The sequence below is a fragment of the Ochotona curzoniae genome, unplaced genomic scaffold (genome assembly GCF_017591425.1).
Source record: "Ochotona curzoniae isolate NIBS_2020 unplaced genomic scaffold, NIBS_Ocur_1.0 contig_2318, whole genome shotgun sequence".
In the NCBI taxonomy this organism is placed as follows: Eukaryota; Metazoa; Chordata; class Mammalia; order Lagomorpha; family Ochotonidae; genus Ochotona; species Ochotona curzoniae.
In genome coordinates, this window is record NW_024465419.1 from 8,433,234 (window position 1) to 8,446,106 (window position 12,873).

A 12,873-nucleotide genomic window follows, 5' to 3' on the forward strand; every position below is an offset into this window, starting at 1 on the left:
CCGCGACGACAGCCGGTCCCGGGACGTGCGCGCCACGGCCAAGTCCTGGTTTTGATTTCACTGCCGGCACCGAGGAACCCGGAGGTTCCAAAGCCCACAAACAGGAAGGAGGGAAGGCCTGGAGTGCGGGCAGAGGGAGGGTCATTCCCAGCAGCGCGCCTCGGGCCGGCCGGGGGCGGAGGTTAGAGGCGCGCGCCCCGCCTCCCACTCCTCCGGGGGTCCCGGGACCACTGGTGGGGGGGCGGTCCCGCAGCGCAGCCAGAAGCCCGGTGCGCCCGGGTAGGAAGGCTGGTGGGGCGGCTCCAGGGTGCCGGGCCTGGGCTTTCAGGGCGGTCCCCCCCGCGGCCCCCGGGCGCCCCCGCAGTGCCGGAGCCGGGGCGGGGCGTGCGCGTCAGCCCGGGCTAGAAAAGGCGGCGGGCCGGCCCCGCGGGGTGACAGCCGCACTTGGACTCCGAGCCCGGTCCGACGCCGCCATGAGCGCCGCGCTCTTCAGCCTGGACGGCCCGGCGCGCGGCGCGCCCTGGCCCGCGGAGCCCGCACCCTTCTACGAACCGGGCCGGGCGGGAAAGCCAGGCCGCGGAGCAGAACCGGGGTCCCTCGGGGAGCCGGGTGCCGCCGCTGCCGCCCCCGCCATGTACGACGACGAGAGCGCCATCGACTTCAGCGCCTACATCGACTCCATGGCCGCCGTGCCCACCCTGGAGCTGTGCCACGATGAGCTCTTCGCCGACCTCTTCAACAGCAACCACAAGGCGGGCGGTGCGACCGTTGCGGGCGCCCTGGAGCTCTTGCCGGGCGGCCCCGCACGACCCCCGGGCCCAGGCCCTGCCGTCCCGCGCCCGCTCAAGCGCGAACCCGACTGGGGTGACGGCGACGCGCCGGGCTCGCTTCTGCCCGCGCAGGTGGCCGCGTGCGCGCAGACGGTGGTGAGCCTCGCGGCCGCCGCACAACCCACGCCGCCCACGTCGCCGGAGCCGCCGAGAGGCAGCCCTGGACCGAGCCCCGCGCCCGGCCCCGCCCGGGAGAAGGGCACGGGCAAGAGGGGTCCCGACCGCGGTAGCCCCGAGTATCGGCAGCGGCGCGAGCGCAACAACATCGCCGTGCGCAAGAGCCGCGACAAGGCCAAGCGGCGCAACCAGGAGATGCAGCAGAAGTTGGTGGAGCTGTCGGCCGAGAACGAGAAGCTGCACCAGCGCGTGGAGCAGCTCACGCGGGACCTGGCCGGCCTCCGGCAGTTCTTCAAGCAACTGCCCAGCCCGCCCTTCCTGCCGGCCACCGGGGCCGCTGATTGCCGGTAACGAGCGGCCGGAGTGGCACAGACTCACCAACCGATACCTCAGACCGATGGCCCGCGAGCCAAGCGCGCCCAGCCCGGCCCCTGCGCTGCTCGGGCACCCAGACTGCTGCCCCGCGCTGCGCAGTTTCTTTGGGACATGTGAGTGAAGGGAAGCTACAGCCAGGACTTAACCACCACTGAACTGCAAAAAGAAGCTATACGTGTTTATTTTCCCCTAAATTATTTTTATAATGGTAGCTTTTTCTACACCATACCCTCTGTTGATGCAGCTAAGGTACATTTGTATGGAAACAAAACAAACAAAAAGGACTTTTCAGACAAATCCTTTGTATTGTAGATAAGAGAAGACTGAGCATGCTCACTTTTTTATATTAATTTTTACAGTATTTGTAAGAATAAAGCAGCATTTAAAATCGCCCCCTGCTTCCTCTGTTCGACTGCCGCACGCCGCAAGGGCGTGTTCCAGGACCTGGCGGAGGGTGAGCGCCTGGGGCTGCGGGGCCAGGTGTGTGTCCCGTCGGGGAGGTGAGGGGTCTACACTGCTTTGGACAGCCGCCCAGGTCCAGCTCCACAGGTCTTCCTGAACTTGCCCGAGAGGGGTCAGATGACTAAGCGCACGTTGCTAGTAGCCTTGGGAGCGGGAGGTGATCAACCCCAAAGTCCGGGATAGGACGGGGGGAGGGAGAGAGATCCGGGTACCCTGCTGAACTCAGCCCAGGGCTCCCCTCCCGGAGATTAGGTGGCTGAGTTGGGGGGTGTGGGGGGGTGCAGCGCTCAGGTGACACAGGGACTGTCTCAGTCGCCTGGGGCTTCGCCAGAGCTTTCACTTTCCTCGGATTTCTAAAGTGCGCCTAAGCACAAAGTAGTCATGTGGCTGATGAAAAGGACAATCACCAGGCTGCTTAAGATTTCATCTTGGTGCTGTCAAGTCTCCAGGCGTCATCCAAACACATAAAAGCCAATGTGCCTGTTGCCCAAGAAGACCGGGCATAACAGGCACCTTTTCATGGGTTTGCTGCTGTGTGGATATTATGTAATTATTTTAACCATGGCCCCTTGGGATTATATTGTTGTAAGGAGGAAATACAAAACCTTTGGCATGCACAGATAATTAATTCGTGGTTTTGGGTATACTTGAAATCTTTGCCAGCAAAGCGAACAGCAACGGGTTGTTCCTTGAGGTCTCTGCCGTGTGCAGCAGGGTTCTGCCCGGTGGAATGCGTGCCCGCTCTGTCCAGTGGCTGTGATCACACCACCTGACTTACCTACACTTCATGGGTAACAGTCTCACCTCTGCCACGGTTCCCCAGAAAGTTTGCCCCCAAATACTGAATGCTGAAGACGCCCTGGCTGCGCGTTTATTACAGCCAGGCAGCAAGTTACAGTCATCGTGTGGGATGAAGGTTTGTTTCATAGCTACTCTCGGGGACTGGTAAATACTGCATTTTACACACTCTGCAACTGGACAAAATGGGTTTTTCTGATATATTATTACTCCCTAAGGAAAACAGAAAAAAGACTTCAACAGGTTCATGAACATATAGGAAGAAACATAAAATTGCAAGAAAAGGTATTTTAATTTATAGTTTGCAAAACGATTTTACTAACAGAAAAAGAAAAACCCTTCAGTTTGGTGTCAAGATCATAAAGTACATTCGCTGTGTCCATAGTTAACAAATAACCATCTCTAACCACCTCCACGGTCACCGCTGCCCTTGTGGCCCCATTGCAAAGTTCACAGAGCCTGGGGCTGGGGCTGGGGCTGGGGCTCCGCCCAGGTACCTCCCGCGCTCAGAAGCTCGATTTCCTCCAGTCCTACGCAGCTGGCCGGGTGGGCGGTGATGGACTGCACGAAGCAGCTCGCCAACCCCAGCTCCCTTCCGAGGACACTCTTCACTTCATAACTCTGCAGTGAGAAAGGCATGCTGGTTAAAGCAAACAGAGGCAGCCTGGACTTTCTGTTCGTTCCAGTTCTGGGCAGTGCAGAGCACCAGGGGGCCCTGAGCGGGGGCCCTTCCCCAGGCCATGACCTTTCAGGCCTCCCATGGTAAGAACACTGCTTAGGGGATGGGGGACCCCGGGGCTGCTACAAAAGCCCCCTTTAGTAGGGAAAAGGGAAGGAACTGCTTTCTTCTGATAAGAAAATTCTGCTTGTACCCAAGGAACACTTAGAATATTTCTCACTGAGGTTGCAGGGCTGTCACAGTAAAGCTGGCCCAGGAAAGGAACTGGCTGGACAAGATGTGCATAGGAGCTGCCTCTTCTCCAGCTGGGCAGGGGTGGGCCCGTGGTTTGCAGCTGTCTCCTACTTCCTTTGGGACACTTCCCCAATCCAGCAACACTTCCGGTCAGAGGATTTCCTGTACTTGGCCCCAAACTTCCCTCCTTACTTCTAGAGTCACACTGGCCTCTTGCTGTGTTGTGGCCCTGACACTCAACTGGTTCTATTAGGCTCTGCGTGGTTAGCTTTGGGCAAGTTTCACTTCTAGAAGACAACACAGGGACTGGGCATCCAGGGTCCCCATCCCTGATGAGGCTGGGGCTGAAAAAAAAGGGCACTAAACCATTAGGATAGATGTCATCTCTGGGCTTCTGGGTGGACAAAGCCCTAGGAAGTGATACCACCTTCACAGCATTTCCATGGGCTACCCTTTACCCTTCTCTGTGCAAGGGACTCGCCAAGGGCCAACAGTTCTCTTATGTACGTTAGCCCTTTCCACCCAGCTTCCACTATGGCTGCAGCCAGTCTGTGGCTCCCAGCAAAGCCGGGCCTTTCACGGCCCTTGGTGAGTCTGGCTTGGCTTCAGGGACCAGAGTCTCAAACAGAGTGTGGTGGAAGAGATGCTCAGGGACAGTCCAAGTGTGGCTAAGAGAAGTGCCCAGCTTTGGAGGGCATCCAGCAACAGCCTCATGTGGCCTCAGCTCAGCCTGGGGGCACCACGGGGTGGGGGGAGGCACCAGCTGATGCCCAGTGGAGCAAGATGAGTGGTTCTAGGTGAGCCCTACGTATATGGCAGGTCTGTGTACTGAATATATGTGACAGCCTGATGCTTTGGGATGGTTTGTTTTATAGCAATAAGCATCAGGGTCAGTCTGTGATGTGAACACCACTGTGATGCCAATGCACTGTGCTGATTCATTTTCCTGTCTGTAAGACAGGCATGGTACAAAATACCCAGCCCATTTAATGTGCTCTGTGAAGAAATCTGGCTTCCTTGGTTAACAGTGCTAACAGTGAGATCAGCAGGTGGTGTATGGAATGAATGATGGTGGGGTGGGGGCAACAGGGTTACTCCTCAAGACAGAAAAAGGAGGAGCTGGAGAAAAGAGGCCTTGGTCTTTGTAGGGTTCAGATGTGCCACGCACAGCAAGTTCATGGCCTGCACATGCGTTCACTCTTGGGGACTTCGCTATGAAGCCCTGTAGGCCAACCTTGAAGAGATGGCTGAGAGCAAGTGGAGCTGAGAGGCTGGCAGCTACATGCAGGGAAAGAATCAGGCAGTGCCGAGCCAGGGGGCGGCTGTGCTGCCAGGAGGGTGGGAGGACAGCCGCACACTTTGCTCCTCTGTTTTACAGTGTTTGTGAGTTTTGTGCATTTGTGTGAGTATTAAAGAGACAGGCATTTTTGTGTTCCTCTTAAGTAAAAGCATGAAATTCCAACTTTGAAAAACAAACATTTCTTAGCTGCATCATGGTACAGTGGGTTAAAGCAGCTGCCTGTGATACTGGCATCTCACATGCCAGTTTGTATTCCAGTTGCTCCATTTCTGGTCCAGCTCCCTGCTAATGTGTTGGGGAGAGCAGCAGAAGAAAGCCAAATGTTTGGGCCTCCGGCACCCTGGGAGACCTGGATGGAGTCCCAGGCTCCTGGCTTCCTCTTGGCCCCGCCTGGCCTGTTGTGGCCATCTGGGGAGTGAACCAGTGATGGAAAATCTCTTTTGCTTGCTCTCTGACATTCCACCTTTCAAATCAATACATAAATTAATACAGAAAAGAAAAAAAATTTAAACTCATTTTTTTGAAAACGTCAGGTCTATTTATTTATTTACCTATTGGAGATTTAGTTATTTATTTTTATTGGAAAGTCAGATCTGCAGGGTGAAGGAGAGACAGAGAAAGATCCTCCATCCACTGGTTCACTTCCCAAGAAGCTGCAATGGCTGGAGCTGAGCCAATCAAAAGCCAAGGGCCTCTTCTGTGTCTCCCACAGTGGCACAGGGTCCCAAGGCTTTGGGCCATCCTCTGCTGCCTCCCTAGGCCACACGCAGGGAGCTGGAAGGGAAGCCAAGCAGCCAGGAAATGGGATCCTGGTGCATGCAAGGCGAGCACTTTAGCCTTTAGGCTACTACGCCGGGTCTTAGAAATCGACTTTAATTTATAAATACTTTACATGTGGGGAAAACGGACACTGGCAAATTAAAAGTGATGCACAGGCAAACCCCCACTTATCATTCAAATGTCTTGTCTGTGTGCAAAACGAGTCTTCACCTTTAAAGACACAATATAAACCTTCTCCTAACTTTTCATTTTCTTGAAGTTAAGGAAACAAACTCCAAATTCCTTATTACTATGTTGTTACTATTGAGGTAATTCATAGCCAATAATGGCCAAATCCTATTTTTATATTCCTGGCTTGACCACATTAAAGTGAAGGCATAAAAGAGAACACCCATGCATCTTAACCAGAAACACTGTTCCAGAGAGGGAGTTATGGTTCCTGTGGAAAGCCTTCATGTGAAAGCCATAGTGTAAGTCTTGGATTGCGGTGAATGTGCATTCTTGGCCAGAAAATGGAAAGAATCCAGACTGGGTGGCTTGCAGTGATGTCTCTGTGCAGGTCCTTCTGCTACCCATTGACTCTCAGCTGTTTCCAGGCCAGGTGTGAAGGCTGGGTTATCTTCTGTAATACTGGGAATGGGAGCGTGGATGTCCCCCAGTGTTGTCCCTCCAGGCTCAGAACTGCAGCCTCCATCATTTGTAGGGGTCCTGGAACCACAGCACCACCCTGTGCCTTGAAACCAACATACAGGTGCCCCAGCACACACACAGTGCATACACATCATCACTCATGCCACAGCATGCATGTACACATGTATACCCTCTCTAGCCTTTTTTTTAAAAAATATTTTTAACTTATTTGTGGCAGGAAGAGAACTCCAATGTGCTGGTTCACTTCACAAGTGCCCACAGTGGCTGAGCTGGAAACTCAATCCAGGTCTCCCAAGAGCATGGCAGGGATCCAACCCCTTGCTGCATCCCAGAGTGCACATCAGCAGCAAGCTGGACTCAGGAGAGGAGCCAGGACTAGAACACAGGCTCTACCATGTGAGTCAGGTGTCCCGAGGGGCAATGCTCACTTGTCCTGGGTTCTTTATATGGAGGCTTCACCACAAGAATATTCTGGTTGAGCACTTGGATGTGGGGGAGGAACAAGTTCTTCAGCCAGGTGTAGCAGAGAGGATTTCTCACAGGGCTTTCTATTCCCTAGCCCCCCAGAGATGGCCAGGGGTCAGCAGGGGCATGAGCGCTGTTCCCTTCTGGAGGCCTCCTTCTTCCTGAAAGCAAGGAAGTGCCAGGGGACCTCCTGGGAACCCACAGGGCCTGAGAGGATGGCCAGCCTGAGCCTGCAGTGCCCAGTGGCCACAGAGCTGGAGGGCAGACACCACGCTTCCCAGCACAGATCAGCTGGTGTGTGTGCTGGGGAAGGGGCGTCTGAGCATGGTTGATTTTATTGTGAGATGTTTGTCTCATTGTGTTCTGTATTCTTAAATAGCACTGATTCCAATACTTTTCCTGTAACAGTCTCCATGGAGAATGCCCCCTGATAACTGGTATGCCATTTTCTACTCTTGCTTTCACTGTCACCTGGAAACCTCTGACCTAAGCCTGGGACAGTTATCCTTGTCTCATTATCTACTAAACCCAACTTCTCTAAGTGGCCATCATCCTGGCCTTCATCCTGGTCACTCTGTGGGTGGCTATACCTTCCCCTGTGTGAGGAGCCCTGCATTGCCTGGCAGTAAGAGGTAGAGTGGGCCTCATTGGGATGGTGGAGAGATTGAATGAAGACATGAATGAGAAGAGCAGTAGGCATGGTCACTGGCCTGTGGTGGGTATTTGATTTTCTCACAACTAGAGGACCTTGCCCTAAGCCCTCCTGCAGCCTGGTCTAGGCACTGACCCTCTACTTGAGCATCAGCAGGGTCACCAAGGAGCTTTCAAGTAAGTGGGCTTCCTCCTAGAAGGGAACAGACATTTCTTTAGAGCTCCTAGGCAGTTCCACATGATGCCAGGGCAGAGATCCATGGGTTGAGAGCAGGGATTCTCAAAGGTACTGTTTGTGGATTTACTCACTTTCAATTTAATCCATGACTTAGAGGAGAGAGAGGGAGGGGAGGAGGTAAGGAGGAGGGGGGAAGGAGAGAGAAAAACCTCAGCTTCATCAGCCCCTCTGCAGGTACAGTGGGGACAGAGGCTGGTGAGGACAGTAGGGATCAGGGGGACCTCCATACAATGAACCAAGTCATCACAACCTCTGGCTACAGCTGGAGCTAGAACTTGGCCTTGGACACCCATCAGAAAAAGACTGCCATCAAAGACTGCAGTTTTGGGGTGATGAGCTTCCCTGCTCACCACGTCCATGAGGCTGGCCCATGCCCACCTTTCTGCTCCCATGGGCTGTGCCCTGCTACTACACCTGCCCAGGGTCCTCCCATGGATCAGCCAGTTACACCAACTCCTAAGGGTGCTTGCAGAGGCCTTGACAACTCTGAGGTGCTATCCCGAAGGCAGAAGCATCCTTTAGAAGCCTAAAGTTCACAAGACTGAACTCTCTTTGGTGTACAGATTACACAATCTGGGGTGGTATTTCTGCTCTGAAGCTGCCCCATGTGCCACCTGCTTGCTATGGCATCTCTCTGGTCAGGCAAACCAGTTCTCAGAAGCAATGGCAATGTTTGCCAGGTAGTCAGGGTTTGCAACACCCAGGAGTTTGTAAGAGGTTGTGGTATAGGCAATTTTGTCACACTGTCGTGAATCCACAGGGGTACAACTTGGGTCAAGGCTAGCAGGACCATAACCAAAGCCAGGTGACTGGCTCCAGCATCCATGTCAAGGTTGATCTGGAAATTGTTTCCTTTTCACAGAGGGGATCGCACTGGCATGCTAAATGACAGTGGTAAGACACATCTGTGTTCCAGTGTCAGTGTAGACATGTTCTATTGGGATCTGTTATTACTGTTCAAAAAGTTCATGTAACACACCTGCCATGCAAAAGCCATGTGGGGGTTTCTGAGCTTCTTTGCACAATAAGGAGCTTGTCTTTCAACTGCATTTCCCATGAACTTTTTTTAAGTCCCCTCCTACATGGCAGAAAGCTTCTCCTAAGGAGCTGAAGAGAATAAGACAGCCCTGGTCTGAGTCCCTTGTACTCACCCCATCCTCACAGGTGGCTGAGCTCAGCAGGGACGAGATGCTACTCTGCAACAGCTGCAACAGACAGGACAGGGTGGACTCAGGGCCCCCAGGGCTGGCAGTGCTCAGGTGAAACCCCTCACATACCCCAGGAATGACCTCCCCCCATCCCCAGCCATATGAACAGTCTCTCTTCAGAGCTTCAGTCGTGAGCCGGGAGTCACGATCAGGAGAGACTGATTAAGGTGCTCTCCCCACAGTGCTCCTAGGATGGCAGAGGGCTGTGTGGGCAGCTCTACCCAACCAGGGAGGCACACTGGGATTCTTCATGGAGCAATGCAAGAACAAGCACAGCTTCTGCTCCTGCCCTTGACTGTGCGCGACCCACGGCGGCTCCTACCTTGACTTTGACTCTGCATTGCGGTCTTGAGGGGCAGTCCAGGAAGACCTGCAGGTGCATCCTGAGGACAGGTGATGTGACCACTCGGGAACAGTCACCACAAGAGAGGGTGCCTCTGTTTGTGAAAACGCATTGAGAAGATAAGCCACCCAGAAGGCACAAGGCAGAAGCAAATCCAACAAGTCTCACAAACTCAGTACTTGCTGATAGAGGGTTCTGCTCTCCAGAAGCCAACCTGGGCTCAGCTTTGGTCTGAGGCTGGGAAATGGGGCTCCCCTGGGGCTCCCCAGAGCCTCCTGGGAGACTGCTGCAGGAGGCACTGAGGCAGGAAGCTGTGTGCAAGTGCAGTGCAGATGGGCGGCCAGGCCTCCAAGGAAGCCTCCTGGAGGGGTTGGGGTTCCCAAACTGCCTGGAAAGAAAAGCCTACTGGAATCCCAGCATCTCAGCTCGGCCTTTGATTCCCCTCATGACCTGGTCCCAGGCTGCTTCATCTCTCATGGTGGCAGGGGATGGCTTATGGATCCACCAACTCTGGAGGCACCAAGGAGATATGTACTCCTTGCTTCTTCAGAAACAGCAAAGGAATGGGCATTTGGGAGGCCAAGAGAGTTGACTTCAAAGGGATGAACTGCATGATGCCCAGCCCAGACCGCAACCCAAGTTGGAAGGTACAGGAAGACTGAGCTGTGGGTGGGGGGTGAGGGGAGTCAGGCACGTCAAGGAGCTGCTCCCTGGTCTCTGGAAAAATCTGCTCCACTTGAAAAGGACACACTGTACAGTCATCAAGTTTATCCCACTTCTTCCCATTTTCCTGTTTTTTTTTTCTCCTGATAATAAAAAGGGCTGAGTACAAACCCCAGCTGTTTCTCTTTTTAAGATAGAGAACTGCAAGAAAGCATCAGAAATCCCTCTTAGAAAAACCCACATTGGCACCATGGCCGCTTTCCTGTAAGCTCAATACACTGGGTTCCCCTGGGAGCTGTGGGGCAAGCCAACAGCAGGCAGAAAGGCCTGAAGCATGAGGCTGTGGGAGCCTGGCACTGGGGTGCTGTCAGCCTGTTGGGTCCCTGGGTTTTTGCGGCCAGTCCCTGTCACCTTACCCGTTCTCTGGCCTCTGTTCCAATCGCCCATTGCCACACCTGTCACACACAGGCCATGAGAAAGCGGTGCTCTCATCTACAGCGGTCACAGTGCCTAGGCCAAGCAAGAGAAAAGACAGACTCTCAGAGTGGGATTTTGTGCTGTAGACTTCTCTCTGTTCCTTAGCCCCCAGATAATCGGAGGGGCCTCATGGACTGGCCTCCTGTAGTTTTCTTTCTTGTGGGTTTATATAAATGTTACTAAGCTTTTGATAATTTCCATTCATTGCAAAACAAAATAACATTAAGAAATTGTAAGATTGGTCCACAAGAGTTCAGCTAACAAAGTATTCTGTTTGATCTTTTCCAGATGCACACATATTTAAATGGTGATCAAACCATCCACCTGATGTTTCTTATTTTTTATAGTTTCAAGATTCATATGTATTCGAAAGTCAGAGTTACAGAGAAAGGGAGAGACAGAGAAATAGGGGTGGGGTAGGAAGAGAGAGAGAAAGAGAGAGAGAGAGACAGACAGACAGACTGAACGCAGGAGCCAGAAGCTTCATTTATTTCTCCACGTAGGTAGCAAAGGCCAAGCACTTAGGCCATCTTCCATTGCTTTTCCAAGGCTATTAGTAAGGAGCTTGATCAGAAGTGGAGCAGCCAGGGCACAAGCCAGTGCCCATGTGGGATGCTGGCATCACAGGTCAGCAGTGGCTTTACTCACTGCACCACAACTCTGACTCCTGATGTTGCCTACATTTTAGGCTGCAGTGCAGCTGTCTCGAGGCCTGGGTTATTCACTGCACTGATGCTGTTTATCTACAGTGTTGCATCCTCCTCAACCATCCTCCATCATCCCCTGCACTGGACATCTACATCTCCAGATGATGTGGACAGCAGTGTGCACACCTTTGCAGGTAAGGCCCTTTCTTAGGCCAGAATCCTGGAGGAAGAATTACTGCGTCAATGACAATGACAATTAAGAGATACAGAAAAAAAACCCTATAGAAACTGTTATGTTGTCACAGTTCATTACACATGAACATCAGAATTTGTTTCTGTAATGTGTGTAGTGGAACAGCTTATTTTCTGCTTCTTTTGAGTGGAAAGAAAAACACTGGTTTGTTAACTTCTACTTTCATGCTTTCCCCAGCTTCCTTATTGCTATTGTGATCAAGGATACCAAGTTTCTTTGTTCAACTAAAGATATGCATATGATGCTACTAAGTGTGGGACATACAGGGACCTAAGACACATCCATGTGAACATTAGTTTTTTTTTTTAAAGGAGATTCTTACTTCTACTCCTTCTTTTTTAAAGATTTATTTATTTTTATTGCAAAGTCAGATATACAGAGAAGAGGAGAGACAGAGAGGAAGATCTTCTGTCCAGTGATTCACGCCCCAAGTGACCATAACGGCTAGCGCCGTGTCAATCTGAAGCCAGGAGCCAGGAACCTGCTCCAGGTCTCCCACGCAAGTGCAGGGTGCCAAGGCTTTAGGCCATCCTCGACTGCTTTCCCAGGCTATGAGCAGGGAGCTAGATGGGAAGTGGAGCTGCCGGGATTAGAACCAGTGCCCATATGGGATCCTGGCATGTTCAAGGCGAGGACTTAAGCCGCCAGGGCATCACGCTTGGCCCGAACGTTAGTTTTTATTCTCATGAATTTCATAGTCTGGTTGAAGAAGCAGAAAACAATAAAGTCATCATAAAAAAAATACCCTGTTGAGAAATGCAATTGTGACCCCTGAGAAGTGAGCAGAAATATCCAAGAACTAATGTGGGGATAATACTGAAGGTCAACCAGGCCGGGCCCAACTTGACTCTTGGCCTATCCTGCACACCACAGTGGGGTCGCAGCTGGGGTTGGGGTTGGGATGGGATGGGTGGGCAGTGAGGCAGGGCAGGCCACCAAGGTGGCTGAGTCAGCCTAGGCTGGCTTTGCTGGGCACTGATATGGTCTGAGTTTCTTGGATGAACAGGAAGCATCACATATACAGCCTAAATATGCTGGTAAATTTGATAGCATATTGGTGAGAAGAAGTGGTAAAATTAGAGGTTTGAGGACGAAACAGATTGAGCTGAGTTTCCAGAAAAATTAAGTCCTTCTTCCCAATCTTGGGAGCACACGTTTTACTCCCCACTAGTACAAGGATGGGGGTGATGTATCTGTAGAGGATAAAGCATAATGAAGAGAGTGCTCAGGCCCATGCTTTCAAAATGCATTCATGCAGCACATGCTTGAATGACTTTAAAAATGAAAACAGCAGTTTCTGATTTTGAAAAGTCAGCACCAGCTAAGGACACTGTCCTTGCAGAAACCAGTCAAAAGTAGGTCAGAGGGATGCAAAGTGAGGTCTGTCAAGGCTTGGCCTGCTGCAGTAGAGAAGGCTGGACCACTTCCCAGCAGTCAGAGGCACAGGAGGTCCCCATGAAGAGAGGAGGTGCCACCTCAAGCACCCCACCTGTGCTGTGGCCAGGCCTTCATGCCCATCGCTGGGTGGACAGGGCTGCTCACAGCCATGCTGGGTGACGACTAAAGAATCCATGAAAAGCAGGCTGCTCCCAAAGTTCCTTTTTATCCTAGGATATGTGGGTGTTAATAGCATTTACATTTATATGGGATTAAGTAATTTCCTTCTAATTAGAGTACAAGAGAAGAGTTGAGGAAATATATT

The 12,873-nt window shown here is 52.3% G+C and overlaps 2 protein-coding genes across 3 annotated transcripts in view; one reads left to right on the top strand and one right to left on the bottom strand.

The window, feature by feature from the left end:
* The first annotated feature begins 405 nt into the window (after positions 1 to 405).
* Positions 406 to 1,714, top strand: CEBPD (CCAAT enhancer binding protein delta). The gene has a single exon (XM_040972596.1). The coding sequence runs from the start codon at positions 474 to 476 to the stop codon at positions 1,296 to 1,298; it is 825 nt and encodes a 274-aa protein (XP_040828530.1). The 5' UTR covers positions 406 to 473; the 3' UTR covers positions 1,299 to 1,714.
* Positions 1,715 to 2,799: 1,085 nt separating this feature from the next.
* Positions 2,800 to 12,873, bottom strand: part of SPIDR (scaffold protein involved in DNA repair) — a 364,582-nt gene continuing 354,508 nt past the window's right edge. For both annotated transcript variants that reach the window (XM_040972593.1, XM_040972594.1), the window contains 4 exons: positions 10,211 to 10,304; positions 9,111 to 9,225; positions 8,732 to 8,785; positions 2,800 to 3,203 (listed from right to left, as the gene is read on the bottom strand). In XM_040972593.1, coding sequence (XP_040828527.1) covers positions 3,033 to 3,203; positions 8,732 to 8,785; positions 9,111 to 9,225; positions 10,211 to 10,304 — 434 coding nt within the window. In that variant the 3' untranslated portion in view covers positions 2,800 to 3,032. The remainder of the gene's footprint in view (positions 3,204 to 8,731; positions 8,786 to 9,110; positions 9,226 to 10,210; positions 10,305 to 12,873) is intronic.